General features: G+C 49.7%; 2 protein-coding genes across 2 annotated transcripts; one reads left to right on the top strand and one right to left on the bottom strand.

Annotated features, from left to right (window-relative positions):
- Positions 1-1,373: 1,373 nt before the first annotated feature.
- On the bottom strand, positions 1,374-9,558 carry NAA38 (N-alpha-acetyltransferase 38, NatC auxiliary subunit). Its single transcript, XM_040346822.1, has 3 exons — positions 9,446-9,558; positions 6,935-7,106; positions 1,374-1,619 (listed from the first exon to the last, which is right to left on the bottom strand). Exons 1-3 carry the CDS (start codon positions 9,488-9,490, stop codon positions 1,507-1,509), a joined length of 330 nt encoding a protein of 109 aa, XP_040202756.1. The 5' UTR covers positions 9,491-9,558; the 3' UTR covers positions 1,374-1,506.
- Positions 9,559-9,613: 55 nt separating this feature from the next.
- LOC120933563 (cytochrome b5 domain-containing protein 1) lies at positions 9,614-18,175 on the top strand. Its single transcript, XM_040346823.1, has 4 exons — positions 9,614-9,857; positions 12,861-12,937; positions 17,276-17,494; positions 17,689-18,175. Exons 1-4 carry the CDS (start codon positions 9,689-9,691, stop codon positions 17,917-17,919), a joined length of 696 nt encoding a protein of 231 aa, XP_040202757.1. The 5' UTR covers positions 9,614-9,688; the 3' UTR covers positions 17,920-18,175.
- Positions 18,176-18,718: the final 543 nt, after the last annotated feature.

The following is an 18,718-nucleotide window of genomic DNA, read 5'->3' as shown; positions in this document are numbered from 1 at the left end:
CTTAACATTGGCTACGCCTCATAGCACGGGTAACTATATGCCGAAAAAAGCCTAACGTAAACGACGTAAAAAAAAAAATGCGCCGGCCAGACGTACGTTTCTGAATCGACGTAACTACCTAATTTGCATATTCCTTGCGCAACTGTACGGAAGCGCCACCTAGTGGCTAGCAGGAAATTGCAGCCCAAGATACGACGGTGTAAGACACCGTGCGGGCTCCTCCTCCTCTGTGGGGGTAAACAGAGAGGAGGGCCGCGGCCGGGTGTACCAAGATGGCCGTGGCCTTTCCTAATGTTATGGCCACGGCGGCAATCCGCGGATCGAAGTGTGTGCCGATCTGAAGGGGGGTGACCTGTTTCGGATCACCGGTGATCCGTTGCACCACTAGTCATAACCCTAAGACTAAGGCCTTATAGGCTGAAACTCGTCAACTGTTCACTGTGGCTTGTTAACAAATACAACGAATATTTAAAGAGAAATGACCGGAGTGCGGATCATCTTTTGCTCACCGTTTGCTGACCTCCTCCCAAGAACTCTAGTCCCCGGGAACAAGTACATTGATTATATATAAAAATGGAAGTCAGATCTGCAGATTCCTCAGAAAGTATTGAAGCCAATGGATGAGTTTGACAGCCAACCAGGAGAGGTCCTCAATAGACATGTGCACTGCCAAAAAATACTTTTTTTTCGTTTATTTTCGTTTTTTTTTTTTTTCGTAAATTCGAAAAATTAGTTTTTCCGTTTTTGTTTCATTCGTTTTTTTTTTTTTCGGAAATTTCGAAATTTCTAATATTTTTTAAATTTTCAAAATTTCTAAATTTTTAAATTTTTAAATTTTCAAATTTTTCCATTTCTAATTTTCGAAATTCGTAAATACGAAAATTCGAAATTTGAAACATTTTTCAATTTTCGAAAAATTCCAAATTCGAAAAATTCCAAATTCGAAAAATTCCAAATTCGAAAAATTCCAAATTCGAAAAATTCCAAATTCGAAAAATTCCAAATTCGAAAAATTCCAAATTCGAAAAATTCCAAATTCGAAAATTCTAAAAAATTTTGTATTTCCGAAATCCGTAAAAAAAAGCGGAAATACGAAAATTCGTAAATTTGAATTTTCGAAAATTCGTCAATTTGAATTTTCGGAAATACCAAAATTCAAAATTTTCGGAAATACCAAAATTCAAAATTTTCGGAAATACCAAAATTCAAAATTTTCGGAAGTCCGAAAATTCGTAAATAAAAAGTTCGTAAATATGAAAATTCGTAATTAACAAATTTTCGTAAAAAAACTAATTAGAAACAAAACGAATTGCACATGTCTAGTCCTCAAGATGGAGTCCTCACTTGAACAAGCATGACCAATGAGAAGAGGAGGCAGTAAAAATAATTTATTTTTGGCATTATAGAAAAATGTACACACAGATCTGGGGGGTGGGGGGATGGGACAGACAGCCAATGTCTATATTCTGCACTCAGGAACACCTGACGTCCGCTCTCCTGCGCCGCTCACAGGTACTGAGGGGAGGTGACGCTCTCCAGCTCCACTTGTATGGACACAATGTGATGCCCGGGGACCATGGCAAGACCCAGGACACGAGGCTCCCGGATAGGAAAAGTGTCTGAAGGGGAGAGAAAAGGGAGTTTAGTGGAACAGAAAAAAGCATGTTAACTCTGGAATTATATATTGTGTTTTTTTTAACCACTTAAGACCCGGACCTTTAGGCAAGGTAAAGGACCCGGCCAGTTTTTGCTATTCGACACTGCGTCGCTTTAACGGACAATTGCGCGGTTGTGCGACGTGGCTCCCAAACAAAATTGGCGTCCTTTTTTCCCCACAAATAGAGCTTTCTTTTGGTGGTATTTGATAATTAAAAAAAAAAACAATATTTTTTACTTTTTGCTGTAATAAATATGCCATTTAATAAAAAAAATAAAAAAAAATTATAAATATATATATTTAATATATATATATATATATATTTTTTTTCTCTCAGTTAAAGCGGTAGTTCACCCTGACCCACACGATTTTACCATCGAGACAGGCATTGTAGCGCGAGCTACAGTATGCCTGTCCCGATTTTTTTAACCCCGGACTCACCTCGTAGTCGTCCATCGTAGATTCCGGCTCCCGCGGGGAATGGGCGTGCCTATGGAGAGGGAGGATGATTGACGGCCGGCCCTGGCACGTCACTCTCCCCGAAGACAGCCGGAGTAGGTCTCGGCTCTTCACGGCGCGTGCGCACAGGCTATGCGCACGCGTCGTGAAGACCAAGCCTATTTCGGCTATTTCCGGAGAAGCGTGACGCGCCAGAGCCGGCCGTCAATCATCCTCCGTCTCCAGAGGCACGCCCATTCCCCGGTATCTTCGATGGACGACTACAAGGTGAGTATGGGGGGAAAAAATTCGGGACAGGCATACTGTAGCTCGCACTACAGTGCCTGATTTAAAGGTAAAAGAAAAAAAAATTTTTTTTTTCCTGTCGATAGGGTGAACCCCCGCTTTAAGGCCGATATGTATCCTTCTAAAAAAAAAAATATATCGCAATAAGCGTATAGTGATTGGTTTGCGCAAAAGTTATAGTGGCTACAAAATAGGGGGATAGAATTCTGCCTTTTTTTGTTGTTTATTATTTTAATTTTTTTACTAGGAATGGCGGCGATCTGCGATTTTTGTCAGGACTGCGACATTATGGCTGACACATCGGACACTTTTGACCCATTTTTGGGACCAATTACATTTATACTGCGATCCGTGCTATAAATATGCACCGATAACTGTATAAATGTGACTGGCAGGGAAGGGGTTAACACTAGGGGGGCAAGGAAGGGGTTAAATGTGTTCCCTAGGGAGTGATTCTTACTGTGGGGGGGGGGGGGCGGGTGACCGATCGCTGTCCCTATGTACAAGAGACACACCATGGGTCTCCTCTCTCCCTGACAGGACGTAGATCCCTGAGTTAGAGATCCACGTCCCTGGCTCCGTCACTGCCGATCGCGGGTACCTGGCGGACATCGCGGTCGCCAGGCACGCGCATCGGCATCTCGATGACGCGCCGAGCCCCCCCAGTGGCCGGAGGACCCGAGGCCATAAAAAGACGGCCTCCCGGCATTGTAGAGCCACCTTGTGGCCGTCTTTTTACAATGGCCCGGGTCTGGAGTAGTTAAAAGGTGACTCCATTTTTGTGGGGAAAAAATTGGGCAAGTACAAAAAAAATAAACGATCTAGCTTATACACCTGCGACGCGAGTCGTATTGTAATTGAATTTTATTAAAAACGATCTTTGCTTTTCAATCTGCAGTGCTGTCGTTTTCTGTAAAATGCTATATGGCGACCTGGGAGGTGTACAGAACCCCCCCAGGGAGGAAATGTCCTGCTTGTGTGATTGGCTTACTGATTTTCCCAGAAATCTGCACGATTATTATTATTATTATTATTATTATTATACAGGATTTATAGAAGGCCAATAGATTGCGCATCGCAGTAATATACAAGTCATTATTATATATATATATATATATATATATTAGGGCTGCAACTAACGATTATTTTCATAAATCGATTAGTTGGCCAATTATTGTTTCGATTAATCGGATAATAGCCTTAAAAAAAAAAAATTACCAATTAAAAAAAAAAAATTGGGCCAATTTGTTGTTGGGCAGATTAAAAAACACAAATTGTCGCAAAAACACATGACATGCTTTTCTGCAGCTTCTCCATTGAAGTATATTGAACCAAAAAAACAAAATGGCACTGTTTTGCGTAGAAAACTCCTCGCCCTTTCCAAATACGCAGCAGCTGAAAAACAATCATGGATTTGAACGTGTCCCATAGGAAAACATGTAAATGAACTGTAGTGCGTTTCTGCAAAAAGCACCAAAAAACACAGAGGTGTGACCCCCGGCCTGAGATGTTTAGTAACATAATGGGGGTTAAAAAAAACGAAAATAAGTACAAAAAGAGCAAATAATCGCTACTGTAAGGGGTTAATTTTTTTACTGTGGGACCGTGAAAGTAATATTTACAGTAGCGATTTGCTTTTTTGTACTATAAAGGGCTAACTTAAATTTTTTTAACCCCATTATGTTACTGTCCGATTAATCGATTATGAAAATTGTAATCGATTAATTTCATAATCGATTAGTTGGCGATTAATCGATTAGTTGTTTCGGCCCTAATATATATATAATTTTATAATAATAAAATTAATTAATAAAAATAATAATAATAAAAAAAATGACATACCGTAAATCTATCCCATAATTTGTAGACGCCAACCAATCAATAAACGCTTATTGCAAATTTTTTTTTTTTACCACTAGCCGACCAGCCGCTGCAGTTTTACGGCGGCAGGTCGGCTCGGCTGCGCAAAATCACGTAATAGAACGTGATTTCGCATTTCAGCCACTAGGGGCGCGCGCCTATGAACAGCGATCTGTCATTTCTCCATGTCAGTTCCACCCCCCCCAACCCCCCTTCAGTTAGAACACACCTAGGAAACATAATTAACCCCTTCCCCGCCCCCTAGTGTTAACCCCTTCCCTGCCAGTGGCATTTTTATAGTAATTAATGCATTTTTATAGCACTGATCGCTATAAAAATGCCAATGGTCCCAAAAATGTGTCAAAAGTGTCCGAAGTGTCCACCATAATACGTATTCTTCTACATATTTTTCGTAAAAAATAAAATAAAAAATTGCAGTAAGCAATTGCTTACTATAGTTACCTTGTGCCAGCAGGTGGCGATAAAAAAAAAAAAAAAAAAAAAAAAAAAAAAAAATAAATGAATAAATCGCAGATTGCCGCCATTACTAGTAAAAAAAAAAAAAGATATTAATAAAAACGCCATAAATCTATCCCCTATTTTGTAAACGCTATAACTTTTGCGCAAACCAATCAAAAAACGCTTAATGCGATTTTTTTTTACGAAAAATATGTAGAAGAATACGTATCGGCCTAAACTGAGGAAAAAAATGTTTTTTTTTTTATATATGTTTTTGGGGGATATTTATTATAGCAAAAAGTAAAAAATATTCATTTATTTTCAAAATTGTCGCTCTATTTTTGTTTATAGCGCAAAAAAATAAAAACCGCAGAGGCGATCAAATACCACCAAAAAAAAAAGCTCTATTTGTGGGAAAAAAAGGACGCCAATTTTGTTCGGGAGCCACGTCGCACGACCGCGCAATTGTCAGTTAAAGTGACGCAGTGCCGAATCACAAAAAGTGGCCGGGTCTTTGACCAGCAAAATGGTCCGGGGCTGAAGTGGTTAACCAGAAATATGTAGAAGAATACGTATCGGCCTAAACTGAGGAAAAAAATTGTTTAACAAAAATTTGGGGGATACTACAGCAAAAAATATTGTTTTTATTTTCAAAATTGTCGCTCTTTTTTTGTTTACAGCGCAAAAATAAAAACCGCAGAGGTGATCAAATACCACCAAATGAAAGCTCTATTTGTGAGGGAAAAAAAAAGACGCCAATTTTGTTCGGGAGCCACGTCGCACGACCGTGTAATTGTCCGTTAAAGCGACGCAGTGCTGAATCGCAAAAAGTTCCCTGGTCATTAAGGGGGTAAAATCTTCCTTGGCTGACGTGGTTAATGATGATGTTTTAGGTGCCCAGAGTTCTCGATTTAACAAATAGTTACCTTGTGCCAGCAGGTGGCGATATTGTTAAACGTTTTATCAGCCAGCCTTAGAGCGGAGCTCAAGCCAGAAGAGCGTCCTCCAGTCCTCCTCAGGACTCTGCACAGGTCAGAGGTACAGGAGGACAGTCACCCATTACATGACGTAGTCCTCTCTATCTTCAGATGTCAGTCCTGAACAGGGACAGGGTGTATGTGAGGCCCAGCAGCCAATCAGAGCATGATGGCTGAAGCAAAAGGGGATTTGGGGGGGGGGGGGGGTTTGGATATTTTTTTTCTTGTACCCTCAGTTGGCATTTAACCACTTCCATACCGGGCACTTACGCACCTTCCCGCCCAAGCCAATTTTCAGCGCTGTCGCACTTTGAACGACAATTGCGCGGTCGTGCTACACTGTACCCAAACAAAATTGGCGTCCTTTTTTCCCCACAAATAGAGCTTTCTTTTGGTGGCATTTGATCACCTCTGCGATTTTTTTTTTTGCACAAAAACAACCAAAAAAAAAAAAAAAGATTGAAAATAAATTACGCTTTTATTTTTTTCTGTTAATTTTTTTGTAAATAAGTAAGTTTTCTCTTTCAATTATGGGCACTGATGGGCACACATAGGCGGCACTGATGGGCACACATAGGCGGCACTGATGGGTGGCACTGATGGGTACTTATGGGTGGCACAGATGGGCACTGATAGGTGGGCACTGGGCATGGATGGTCACTGTGGAGTGGCACTGATTTACCCATGTTGCCAGTCAGTGCCCATTTGTGGGCACTGATTGTCATCTTTTATTGCTTTTTTTTTCCCAGACTTTTTTTTTTTTGGTTTGCCCTTCCCTGGTGGGCATCCCTGGTGGTCCATGTGGCGATCCGAGGGGGGGCTGTGCTGATAAACAATCAGCGCGAGCCCCCCCCTGTCAGGAGAGCCGCCGATCGGCTCTTCTCTACTCAAGTCTGTCAGACGCGAGTGAGGAAGAGCCATCAACGGCTCTTCCTGTTTACATCGTGATCAGCCGTGATTGGACATGGCTGATCATGTGGTAAAGAGTCTCCGTGAGAGACTCTTTACCGAGATCGGTGTTGCGGGGTGTCAGACTGACACCCCGCAACAACGATCGCCGCGATGCGCGCCCCCGGGGGCGCGCAGCGGCTCAGAATCCTGAGGACGTGATATGACATCCAGTCAGGATTCTACAACCACTTTGCCGACGTCAATCTGTCATTGGCGGGCGGCAAGTGGTTAAACTGGCACTGCTGGATTACCTCCTGTGCATTCTGAGTGTCCAATGGGGTCTCACCTGAGGGGCGGAGGAATTCCTGGGCGGACCCGAGGATGACGTTACAGTCCCGGTCTGTACAGAGGAAGCAGCCAATCAGAGAACGCCCATCTGTCATCTCTATCCGCATGTTTCTGTTCAGGAGAGACTGCAGCTTATGGCGGGCGTTATTCCTGAGTCCCACATCCAGGTCCTACCAATACATAACATTCAACGTCTACTACAGAGGCCATGTGCAACCCACTCCTCCCAGTCCCTGTATAGGACACCCCCTCCTCCTCCCAGTCCCTGTATAGGACACCCCCTCCTCCTCCCAGTCCCTGTATAGGACACCCCCTCCTCCTCCTCCCAGTCCCTGTATAGAACCCCCCGGTCTCTGGAGGCCCCCTCCTCCTCCCAGTCCCTGTATAGGACACCCCGGTCTCTGGGGAGCCCCTCCTCCTCCCAGTCCCTGTATAGGACACCCCGGTCTCTGGGGAGCCCCCTCCTCCTCCCAGTCCCTGTATAGGACACCCCGGTCTCTGGGGAGCCCCTCCTCCTCCCAGTCCCTGTATAGGACACCCCGGTCTCTGGGGAGCCCCTCCTCCTCCCAGTCCCTGTATAGGACACCCCGGTCTCTGGGGGCCCCTCCTCCTCCCAGTCCCTGTATAGGACACCCCGGTCTCTGGGGAGCCCCTCCTCCTCCCAGTCCCTGTATAGGACACCCCGGTCTCTGGAGGCCCCCTCCTCCTCCCAGTCCCTGTATAGGACACCCCGGTCTCTGGGGAGCCCCTCCTCCTCCCAGTCCCTGTATAGGACACCCCGGTCTCTGGGGAGCCCCCTCCTCCTCCCAGTCCCTGTATAGGACACCCCGGTCTCTGGGGAGCCCCTCCTCCTCCCAGTCCCTGTATAGGACACCCCGGTCTCTGGGGAGCCCCTCCCCCTCCCAGTCCCTGTATAGGACACCCCGGTCTCTGGGGGCCCCTCCTCCTCCCAGTCCCTGTATAGGACACCCCGGTCTCTGGGGAGCCCCTCCTCCTCCCAGTCCCTGTATAGGACACCCCGGTCTCTGGGGCCCCTTCCTCCCAGTCCCTGTATAGGACACCCCGGTCTCTGGGGGCCCCTCCTCCTCCCAGTCCCTGTATAGGACATCCCGGTCTCTGGGGAGCCCCTCCTCCTCCCAGTCCCTGTATAGGACACCCCGGTCTCTGGGGAGCCCCTCCTCCTCCCAGTCCCTGTATAGGACACCCCGGTCTCTGGGGCCCCTTCCTCCCATTCCCTGTATAGGACACCCCGGTCTCTGGGGGCCCCTCCTCCTCCCAGTCCCTGTATAGGACATCCCGGTCTCTGGGGAGCCCCTCCTCCTCCCAGTCCCTGTATAGGACATCCCGGTCTCTGGGGAGCCCCTCCTCCTCCCAGTCCCTGTATAGGACACCCCGGTCTCTGGGGCCCCTTCCTCCCAGTCCCTGTATAGGACACCCCGGTCTCTGGGGGCCCCTCCTCCTCCCAGTCCCTGTATAGGACATCCCGGTCTCTGGGGAGCCCCTCCTCCTCCCAGTCCCTGTATAGGACATCCCGGTCTCTGGGGAGCCCCTCCTCCTCCCAGTCCCTGTATAGGACACCCCGGTCTCTGGGGAGCCCCTCCTCCTCCCAGTCCCTGTATAGGACACCCCGGTCTCTGGGGAGCCCCCTCCTCCTCCCAGTCCCTGTATAGGACATCCCAGTCTCTGGGGAGCCCCTCCTCCTCCCAGTCCCTGTATAGGACACCCCGGTCTCTGGGGAGCCCCCTCCTACTCCCAGTCCCTGTATAGGACACCCCGGTCTCTGGGGCCCCTTCCTCCCAGTCCCTGTATAGGACACCCCGGTCTCTGGGGGCCCCTCCTCCTCCCAGTCCCTGTATAGGACACCCCGGTCTCTGGGGAGCCCCTCCTCCTCCCAGTCCCTGTATAGGACACCCCGGTCTCTGGGAAGCCCCTCCTCCTCCCAGTTCCTGTATAGGACACCCCGGTCTCTGGGGGCCCCTCCTCCTCCCAGTCCCTGTATAGGACACCCCGGTCTCTGGGGGCCCTCCTCCTCCCAGTCCCTGTATAGGACACCCCGGTCTCTGGGGAGCCCCTCCTCCTCCCAGTCCCTGTATAGGACACCCCGGTCTCTGGGGGCCCCTCCTCCTCCCAGTCCCTGTATAGGACACCCCGGTCTCTGGGGGCCCCTCCTCCTCCCAGTCCCTGTATAGGACACCCCGGTCTCTGGGGGCCCCTCCTCCTCCCAGTCCCTGTATAGGACACCCCGGTCTCTGGGGAGCCCCTCCTCCTCCCAGTCCCTGTATAGGACACCCCGGTCTCTGGGGGCCCCTCCTCCTCCCAGTCCCTGTATAGGACACCCAGGTCTCTGGGGCCCCTTCCTCCCAGTCCCTGTATAGGACACCCAGGTCTCTGGGGCCCCTTCCTCCCAGTCCCTGTATAGGACACCCAGGTCTCTGGGGCCCCTTCCTCCCAGTCCCTGTATAGGACACCCTCTTAGACCTCTATATAGCAATGTGGCCCCTGTACTCACCCCAGGAGGGGGGCTGCATCCATTCTCCTCAAGCACAGCTGCCATCTCCTCTCTCTGCAGTGCACTATGGGAAGCACACAACTCAGCCACAAATGGAAAGGATACGCCCCCAATACCACCTTCAACCAATGGCACAGACTGTAATGATTGTACCCCGGACGTGACGTCTCATTGGAGCCCGGTGGAACGCAGAAGTGCGGAAACCAAACCGGAAATAGTGTATGAGGGCGGAAGTAGGGCGCTATGCGTCCCGTTGCCGGGGTAACCAAGAAGCGTTCAATCATGTCTCCGGCAGCGAGAGCTCCGTTCTTCACTCCCAGGGAGGTGTCCCGTCACTGCACCACCGCCGACCTGTGGGTGTCCTACCTGGGACGGGTGTATGACCTCAGCCCACTGGCCGCCGACTACAGAGGTAACATTTCCACCACACTGACTGACATCCCCCATTGTACACATAGAGCTCCGTTCTCTACACACCCAATCCGGACTGATATATCTTTATATGCTCCCTGTGTGTCCCCCCTCACCTGTCCCCTGTACTGTCCCTGTGTGCCCCCCCCCGTACTGTCCCTGTGTGTCCCCCCTCGTACTGTCCCTGTGTGCCCCCCCCATACTGTCCCTGTGTGTCCCCCCTCACCTGTCCCCCGTTCTGTCCCTGTGTGCCCCCCCCCCCGTACTGTCCCTGTGTGTCCCCCCTCACCTGTCCCCTGTACTGTCCCTGTGTCCCCCCCCCCGTACTGTCCCTGTGTGCCCCCCCCGTACTGTCCCTGTGTGCCCCCCCCCATACTGTCCCTGTGTGTCCCCCCTCACCTGTCCCCCCGTTCTGTCCCTGTGTGCCCCCCCCCCCGTACTGTCCCTGTGTGCCCCCCCCCCGTACTGTCCCTGTGTGTCCCCCCCCGTACTGTCCCTATGTGTCCCCCTCACCTGTCCCCCCGTACTGTCCCTGTGTGTCCCCCCTCACCTGTCCCCCCGTACTGTCCCTGTGTGTCCCCCCTCACCTGTCCCCCCTGTACTGTCCCTGTGTGTCCCCCCGTACTGTCCCTGTGTGTCCTCCCTCACCTGTCCCCCCGTACTGTCCCTGTGTGTCCCCCCGTACTGTCCCTGTGTGTCCCCCCTCACCTGTCCCCCCGTACTGTCCCTGTGTGTCCCCCCTCACCTGTCCCCCCTGTACTGTCCCTGTGTGTCCCCCTAACCTGTCCCCCCGTACTGTCCCTGTGTGTCCCCCTGTACTGTCCCTGTGTGTCCCCCCTCACCTGTCCCCCCTGTACTGTCCCTGTGTGTCCCCCCTCACCTGTCCCCCCTGTACTGTCCCTGTGTGTCCCCCCTCACCTGTCCCCCCCCCCGTACTGTCCCTGTGTGTCCCCCCGTACTGTCCCTGTGTGTCCCCCCTCACCTGTCCCCCGTACTGTCCCTGTGTGTCCCCCTGTACTGTCCCTGTGTGTCCCCCCTCACCTGTCCCCCCCCATACTGTCTCTATGCCCCCTTACTGTCCCTGTCTCCTCGCACTGTCCATGTGTGCCCCTTGTCACCTGTCCCCCTGTATTGTCACTGTATCCCCTCTTCTTACTGTCCCTATGTGTCCCCCCCCTAACTTTTCCCCTTGCACTGTCCCTCCCTTACTGTCCCTGTGTGCCCCCCCTGATTTTTTCCCCTGCACTATACCTATCCCCCCCCGTACTGTCCCTATATGCCCCCCTCACTTGTCCTCCGTACTGTCTCTATGCCCCCCTCTACAGTCCCTATCCCCTCACACTGTCCCTGTGTTCCCCTTGTCACCTGTCCCTCTGTATTGTCCCTGTATCTCCCCTTCTTACTGTCCCTATATGTCCCCCCTTAACCTTTCCCTTTGCACTGTCCCTGTGTGTCCCCCTATCGCCTGTCTCCATGCCACCCCTATGTGTCCCCCCCTCACCTGTCCCCCCTTACTGTCCTTGTGTGTCCCCTCCCCCGTACTGTCCCTATGTGTCCCCCCTCACCTGTCCTCCCTCTTACTGTCCCTGTGTGTCCCCTCCTCCATATTGTCCCTATTTGTCCCCCCCCTCCTTATTGTCCATGTGTGTGTGTCCCCCCCCCTAACATTTCCCCTTGCACTGTCTAGTGTGTCGCCCCCACACCTGATCCCCCTATGCCACCCACTTACTGTCCCTATGTGTTCCCCCCTCCTTACCTGTTTCCCTCTACTGTCCCTGTGTGTTCCCCCATACTGTCCCTAGTTGTCCCCCCTCTTACTGTCCCTGTGTGCCCCCCCTGACTTTTTCCCCACACTATCTTAATCCCCCCCCCTTACCGTCCCTATGTGCCCCTCCTCACCTGTCTTCTCACACTGTCCCTTGTCATCTGATCTGTCCCCCTGTATTGTCCCTGTGTCCCCCCTCCTTGCCATCCCTATATGTCCCCCCTAACCTTTCTCCTCGCACTGTCCCTGTGTGTGTCCCCCTTCATCTGACCCCATGCCACCCCTTACTGTCCCTATGTGTCCCCCCACTCACCTTCCCCCCCTTACTGTCCTGTGTGTCCCCCCTCACCTGTCCCCCTGTACTGTCCATGTGCGCCCCCCCCTTATTTCCCCCCCCGCACTTTACCTATCCACCCCTTTAACGTCCCTATATGCCCCTCCTCTTTTGTCACCTCGTACTGTCTGTGTGCCCCCCTCACCTGTCCCCCCCTACTGTCTCTATGCCCCCTCCCCCTTACTGTCCCTGTGTGCCCCTTGTCACCTGTCCCACTGTATTGTCCCAGAATCCCCCCTTCTTACTGTCCTGTGTGTCCCCCCCCTAACCTTTCCCCTCACACTGTCCCTGTGTGTCCCCCCTCACCTGACCCCCCACTGTCCCTGTGTGTCCCCCCTCACCTGACCCCCCACTGTCCCTGTGTGTTTCCCCCCATACTGTCCCTATTTGTCCCCTCCCCTTACTGTCCCTGTGTGTGTCCCACCTGACTTTTACCTGTACTATCCCTATCCCCCCTTACTGTCCCTATGTGCCCCTCCTCACCTATTCCTTCACACTGTTCCTGTGTGTCCCCCCTTACTTTCCTCCCCGCACTATCCTTTTCCCCCCGTACTGTCCCTATGTGCCCCCCCTTACTGTCCCTATGTGCCCCCCTCACCTGTCCCCCCTTACTGTCCCTATGTCCCCCCCCCCCATACTGTCTCTATATGTCCCCCCTTACCTGTCCCTCCTTACTGTCCCTATGTGTCCCCCTTCACCTATCCCCCGTACTGTCTATGTGTCTTCCTAGCCTGTTCCCTCGCACTGTCCCTGTGTGTCCCTTGTCACCTGTCCCCCTGTATTGCCTTGTATGCCCCCCCCCCCCCTTCCTTCCCTCCACACTGTCTCTGAGCAGTACAATTACTGTCTGTCCCTCTGTTTGCCTGTGAATGAGGCCTTTACATTTGTCTTGTGTCTCCTTTTAGGTGACATTTTGTTGAAGCCAATTATTGAAGCTGCAGGGAAGGATATCAGCCATTGGTTCAATCCCAAGACAGGCGATGTAAGTAGAAATGAGAGAAGGACTCTTTAACCACTTGCCGACCGCTGCATGTATATGTACGTCCACAGAATGGCACGTACAGGCATATGGGCGTACATGTATGTCCCCGCCTTTCCGCGGGTCGGGGGTCCGATCGGGACCCCCCCGCTACATGCGGCGGTCGGATTCCCACAGGTAGCGATCCAGGACGACAGCGCGGCTATTCGTTTATAGCCGCCCCCTCGCGATCGGTCCCCGGAGCTGAAGAACGGGGAGAGCCGTATGTAAACACGGCTTCACTGTGGCGGCGTATCGATCGAGTGATCCTTTTTATAAGGGAGACTCGATCGATGACGTTAGACCTACAGCCACACCCCCCTACAGTTGTAAACACACACTAGGTGAAACATAACTCCTACAGCGCCCCCTGTGGTTAACTCCCAAACTGCAACTGTCATTTTCACAATAAACAATGCAATTTAAATGCATTTTTTGCTGTGAAAATGACAATGGTCCCAAAAATGTGTCAAAATTGTCCGAAGTGTCCGCCATAATGTCGCAGTCATGAAAAAAATCGCTGATCGCCGCCATTAGTAGTAAAAAAATTGTTTTTTATAAAAATGCAATAAAACTATCCCCTATTTTGTAAACGCTATAAATTTTGCGCAAACTAATCTATAAACGTTTATTGCGATTTTTTTTTTTTTTAACCAAAAATATGTAGAAGAATACGTATCGGCCTAAACTGAGGAAATTGTTTTTTTATATATATTTTTGGCGATATTTATTATAGCAAAAAGTAAAAAATATTGAATTTTTTTCAAAATTGTCACTCTATTTTTGTTTATAGCGCAAAAAATAAAAACCGCAGAGGTGATCAAATACCACCAAAAGAAAGCTCTATTTGTGGGGAAAAAAGGACGCCAATTTTGTTTGGCAGCCACGTCGCACGACCGCGCAATTGTCAGTTAAAGCGACACAGTGCCGAATCGCAAAACCTGGCCTGGGCATTTAGCAACAAAATGGTCCGGGGCTTAAGTGGTTAAGTAAACTGTCAGGTCATTGCTGGACAGGTGCAGCGCTGATGCAGGTAGACGTACCCATACATCCTCCCACCTCGGGGGCCGCTGTGTGCTCTCTAGAGCCTACAGCAATGCTATCTGTGGACACAGCAGATTACTGATCATGGTACCGGGCCACTGTGAGCAGCCCTGGTGCCATGTGACCATGGTGACCAATCACAGTTACAGTAGTAAGTAAGGATGTCATTCATGACGCCTTGCTTACTGTGTGATCTCTGTGATTGATCACATGGTACCTGGGGCAATCACAGCAGCCTTGTACCATGTAATAGCTGTGACCAATCACAGCATCACTGTAGTAAACAAGGTTTCATGAATGAAACCTTAGAAAAGTTTTGCAGATAGCTTTATCTTTATTATAATTATAAGTATACGCAGGCTGTGTGTGAAAAATAACTTGTTACAATAACAACTTTGTAAAAAAAAGCAATTTTTAACCACTTCAGCCCCCGGACCATATTGCTGGTCAAAGACCGGGCCACTTTTTGCGATTCGGCACTGTGTCGCTTTAACTGACAATTGCGCGGTCGTGCCACGTGGCTCCCAAACAAAATTGGCGTCCTTTTTTCCCACAAATAGAGCTTTCTTTTGGTGGTATTTGATCACCTCTGCGTTTTTTTTTTTTTTTTTTTTTTTGCGCTATAAACAAAAATAGAGCGACAATTTTGAAAAAAAAATGAATATTTTTTACTTTTTGCTATAATAAATATCCCCCAAAAATATATAAAAAAAAATTTTCCCTCAGTTTAGGCCGATACGTATTCTTCGACATTTTTTTCGTAAAAAAAAATCGCAATAAGCGTTTATCGATTGGTTTGCGTAAAATGTATAGTGTTTACAAAATAGGGGATAGTTTTATTGCATTTTAATTAATAATTTTTTTTTTACTACTAATGGCGGCGATCAGCGATTTTTTTCGTGACTGCGACATTATGGCGGACACATCGGACAATTTTGACACATTTTTGGGACAATTGTCATTTTCACAGCAAAAAATGCTATATAAATGCATTGTTTACTGTGAAAATGACAATTGCAGTTTGGGAGTTAACCACTAGGGGGCGCTGAAGGGGTTAAGTGTGACCTCATATGTGTTTCTAACTGTAGGGGGTGGGGCTGAACGTGTGATGTCATTGATCGTGCTTCCCTATATCAGGGAACACACGATCAATGACAGCGCCACAGTGAAGAACGGGGAAGGTGTGTTTTACACACGGCTCTCCTCGTTCTTCAGCTCCGGGAGACTGATCGCGGGACTCCAGCGGGACCGGGTCGCGGGCGCGCGCCCACGGCTGGGCACTTAAAGAGGACGTACCTGTACGTGCTTGTGCCATTCTGCCGACATATATGTGCAGGAGGCGGTCCTTAAGTGGTTAATGAAGGTACAACATTTAGCAACTCACATGGTTGATGATTAAAAGAGGCACATTTAATGCCGCGTACACACGATCGGTCAATCCGATGAGAACGGGCTGATGGACCGTTTTCATCAGACCAAACCGATCGTGTGTGTGGGCCCCATCAGTTATTTATCCATCGGTTAAAACATTTGAAACTTGTTTTAATATTAACCGGATGCTCAGAATCAAGTAGACGCATGCTTGGAAGCATTGAACTTCGTTTTTTTTCAGCACGTCGTGTGTTTTACGTCACCGCGTCCTGACACAATCGTTTTTTTTAACTGATGGTGTGTAGGCGCGACGGACCATCAGTCAGCTTCATCAGTTAACTGATGGAAAAATCCATCAGACTGTTCTCATTGGATTGACCGATCGTGTGTACAGGGCATAAGTATGGAGGGATCCGGGGTAAAGCGATCCACATAGACCATTCTCCTCACTGCTGTCAGTCTGTAATCGTGACCGGGAAGACTACCCTGCAGTAGAGCGATCTGAAAGTGAGGCTAGAATCGTTCGTGGAGCGCAGCGTGGAAGAGATGATGTTGTTAGCGGTGCGGAGGACGGTCTTTACCCCGAATGTCTCCATACTTGGATGTGCCTGCTTTTAATCATCAACCACGTGAGTTACTAAATGTTGTACCTTCAATAAATAGAACCATATTGCTACACTTGGAGGCGCCTCTGTTCTCTTTAATACTCAGTTGTGACGTGACGCTACTTGTAGATCAAGACATCGCTTGTATATCAAGTCAAAAATTTATTAAAAAATGTAGCTTGTCTTGCAAAACGCCCTCAAACCAAGTTACTCTCAAACCAAGGTTTTACTGTATATATTTGTTCGTAAACTTCCTTTTTAAATGTTATCCTATTCTGAGCACTGGTTAATTCCGTAATATTTTGTGAACTCCTACACACAGATAACATGGCCCCTGGTGTCTTCCGCTTATGATCCTGCTGCTTCTCAGCCCAGCATCCTCTCCTTCTGACCACCGAACACACAGCCCCTGGCATCCTCTCCTCACACGTCCAGGGCTCTCGTGCGGCGTGTCCAGTGCGGCGTGTCCAGGGCTCTCGTGCGGCGTGTCCAGGGCTCTCGTGCGGCATGCTCAGAATCCTCACCCAGCGTGTCCAGGGCTCTCATGCGGCGTGTCCAGGGCTCTCGTGCGGCATGCTCAGAATCCTCACCCAGCGTGTCCAGGGCTCTCGTGCGGCGTGTCCAGGGCTCTCGTGCGGCGTGTCCAGGGCTCTCGTGCGGCGTGTCCAGGGCTCTCGTGCGGCGTGTCCAGGGCTCTCGTGCGGCGTGTCCATCGTCCTCATGCGGCATGCTCAGAATCCTCATCCAGCGTGTCCAGTGCTCTCGTGCGGCGTGTCCAGTGCTCTCGTGCGGCGTGTCCATCGTCCTCATGCGTCATGCTCAGAATCCTCACCCAGCGTGTCCAGGGCTCTCGTTCGGCGTGTCCAGGGCTCTCGTGCGGCGTGTCCAGGGCTCTCGTGCGGCGTGTCCAGTGCTCTCGTGCGGCGTGTCCATCGTCCTCATGCGTCATGCTCAGAATCCTCACCCAGCGTGTCCAGGGCTCTCGTGCGGCGTGTCCAGGGCTCTCGTGCGGCGTGTCCATCGTCCTCATGCGGCATGCTCAGAATCCTCACCCAGCGTGTCCAGGGCTCTCGTGCGGCATTCTCAGAATCCTCATCCAGCGTGTCCAGTGCTCTCACGCGGCGTGCCCAGCGTCCTCACCCGGCGGGTCCAGTGATGTCCGTGTTTCAGTAGTTAGCCCCTGAACTGACACACCAGGGAAGTGCTTGTATACTTGACCTTCGTATATCTTTTTATAGTTCTTTTCTGCTGCAGCCATTTTATTTTGTGACTGTGTTCACAGATCAAGACCTCCATAGATCCACAAACTGGCTGCTTGAGATACTCTACGCCTCAGGGGCGTTTTCTGCATATATCCCCTTCCTACCCCTGTTCAGATTGGGACACAGACTTTGGACGCCCCTGGTGGCGGGATCCATCCTATGAAATCGGAATCTTGTCTGCCAAAACCCGGACCATACGTGTCATTAACACGCTGACATCTCAGGAGCATACCCTGGAGGTAAGTGGCCTCTATATGGCACAGGTAGTCTTCACTGCTTGCAGGGTGATACAGACAGAAGGCGGCTATGAGTCTGTCCTCCTCCTGCAGGGTGATACAGACAGAAGGGGGCTATGAGTCTGTCCTCAGAAGGGACTGATGGGACAGTCTCTGTTTATATAAGACGTTTATAGTGTCACCCTTGTGTCTTTTAGGTCTGTTCTGAGGAAACTATATGGGAGATTCTGCGCCGCTATTTGCCATACAATGCCCATGCCGCCAGTTACACGTGGAAGTATTGCGGCGTTCCTCTGAACATGGATCTGACATTAGAGGAAAATGGTGTGAAAGATGAAGATGATGAATTTGAGGAGCTGAAGTTAGATTCAGACCTGTATACATCCAGCATACACTTATATTTCAATGATGACTTGACAGAACTTTAAATAGCAAGACATCAACTCCTCGCCCCCCCCCCCCCCCCCCTCATCACAACTACATCCTTATTCCATAAGATTTTCTAAAATATAGTGCCAGTTTTATATTTTCTTAGGCCAAGAGACAAAGTAAATTGCTGTTCATTCTTTTTAGTTGTTGTGCAGAGTAGCCAATCAAATTGCAGATCCTTTGATGCCAAAAACCTTTGGGAAAAAAATAAATAAATGTACATATTTCTGCAGAATAAAAAAATGTGCCTCTTTATTATTTATTTTTTCCCCCCGCAGGAACCTGGAAAGCATGCCACCTGTTATCAGTAGATCACGGGTGCAATGCCAGACTCCTGCAGACTATTAGGGTTGCACCAATACCAGTATCCAGGGCCATCTTTAGTATTGATTGGAACCTGGGCTTACATCCACTTATCGACTGTTTGTGGGCTAAAAGGGGCAGCTGCTTTGGGCCCCACAGCAATGACTGGGCTCGGGGCAGCTGCCCCTTTTTCCCTGTGTTAAAGATGGCCCTGCCGGTATCAGTGCCGATACTGACCATTTACACGAGTAGCCCTACTCGTGCAAATGCTCCGATACCTGAAACTGATACCTTTTGCGGTGCGATTTGAGCTCATACAAAATGAATGGGACGAAGAATCGCAGGTGATTTGAATAGAAATGTGGCATGCAATTCTTTGCAATGCCATTTGATCCCAATTCATTTTGTATGGGCTCAAATCACACTGCACAGGTATCGGTACTGGGGATTGGCGAGTTCTTGACTGAAAGTATCGGTACTTGTACTCCCTGGCAA

Source organism: Rana temporaria, chromosome 3 (assembly GCF_905171775.1).
Source record: "Rana temporaria chromosome 3, aRanTem1.1, whole genome shotgun sequence".
Classification (NCBI taxonomy): Eukaryota; Metazoa; Chordata; class Amphibia; order Anura; family Ranidae; genus Rana; species Rana temporaria.
The sequence above is the reverse complement of the archived record's forward strand: the minus strand, read 5'-3'. Positions and strand labels throughout refer to the sequence as shown.

Excerpts from the sequence above, each read along its gene's own strand:
- NAA38 (XM_040346822.1), bottom strand. The coding sequence starts at position 9,490 with ATGGCAGCTGTGCTTGAGGAGAATGGATGCAGCCCCCCTCCTGGG. Across the intron at positions 7,107-9,445 it reads GATGCAGCCCCCCTCCTGGG|GACCTGGATGTGGGACTCAG; the intron begins GTGAGTACAGGG and ends ATGTATTGGTAG. Across the intron at positions 1,620-6,934 it reads GGAATTCCTCCGCCCCTCAG|ACACTTTTCCTATCCGGGAG; the intron begins GTGAGACCCCAT and ends TCTCCCCTTCAG.
- LOC120933563 (XM_040346823.1), top strand. The coding sequence starts at position 9,689 with ATGCGTCCCGTTGCCGGGGTAACCAAGAAGCGTTCAATCATGTCTCCG. Across the intron at positions 9,858-12,860 it reads ACTGGCCGCCGACTACAGAG|GTGACATTTTGTTGAAGCCA; the intron begins GTAACATTTCCA and ends GTCTCCTTTTAG. Across the intron at positions 12,938-17,275 it reads TCAATCCCAAGACAGGCGAT|ATCAAGACCTCCATAGATCC; the intron begins GTAAGTAGAAAT and ends CTGTGTTCACAG.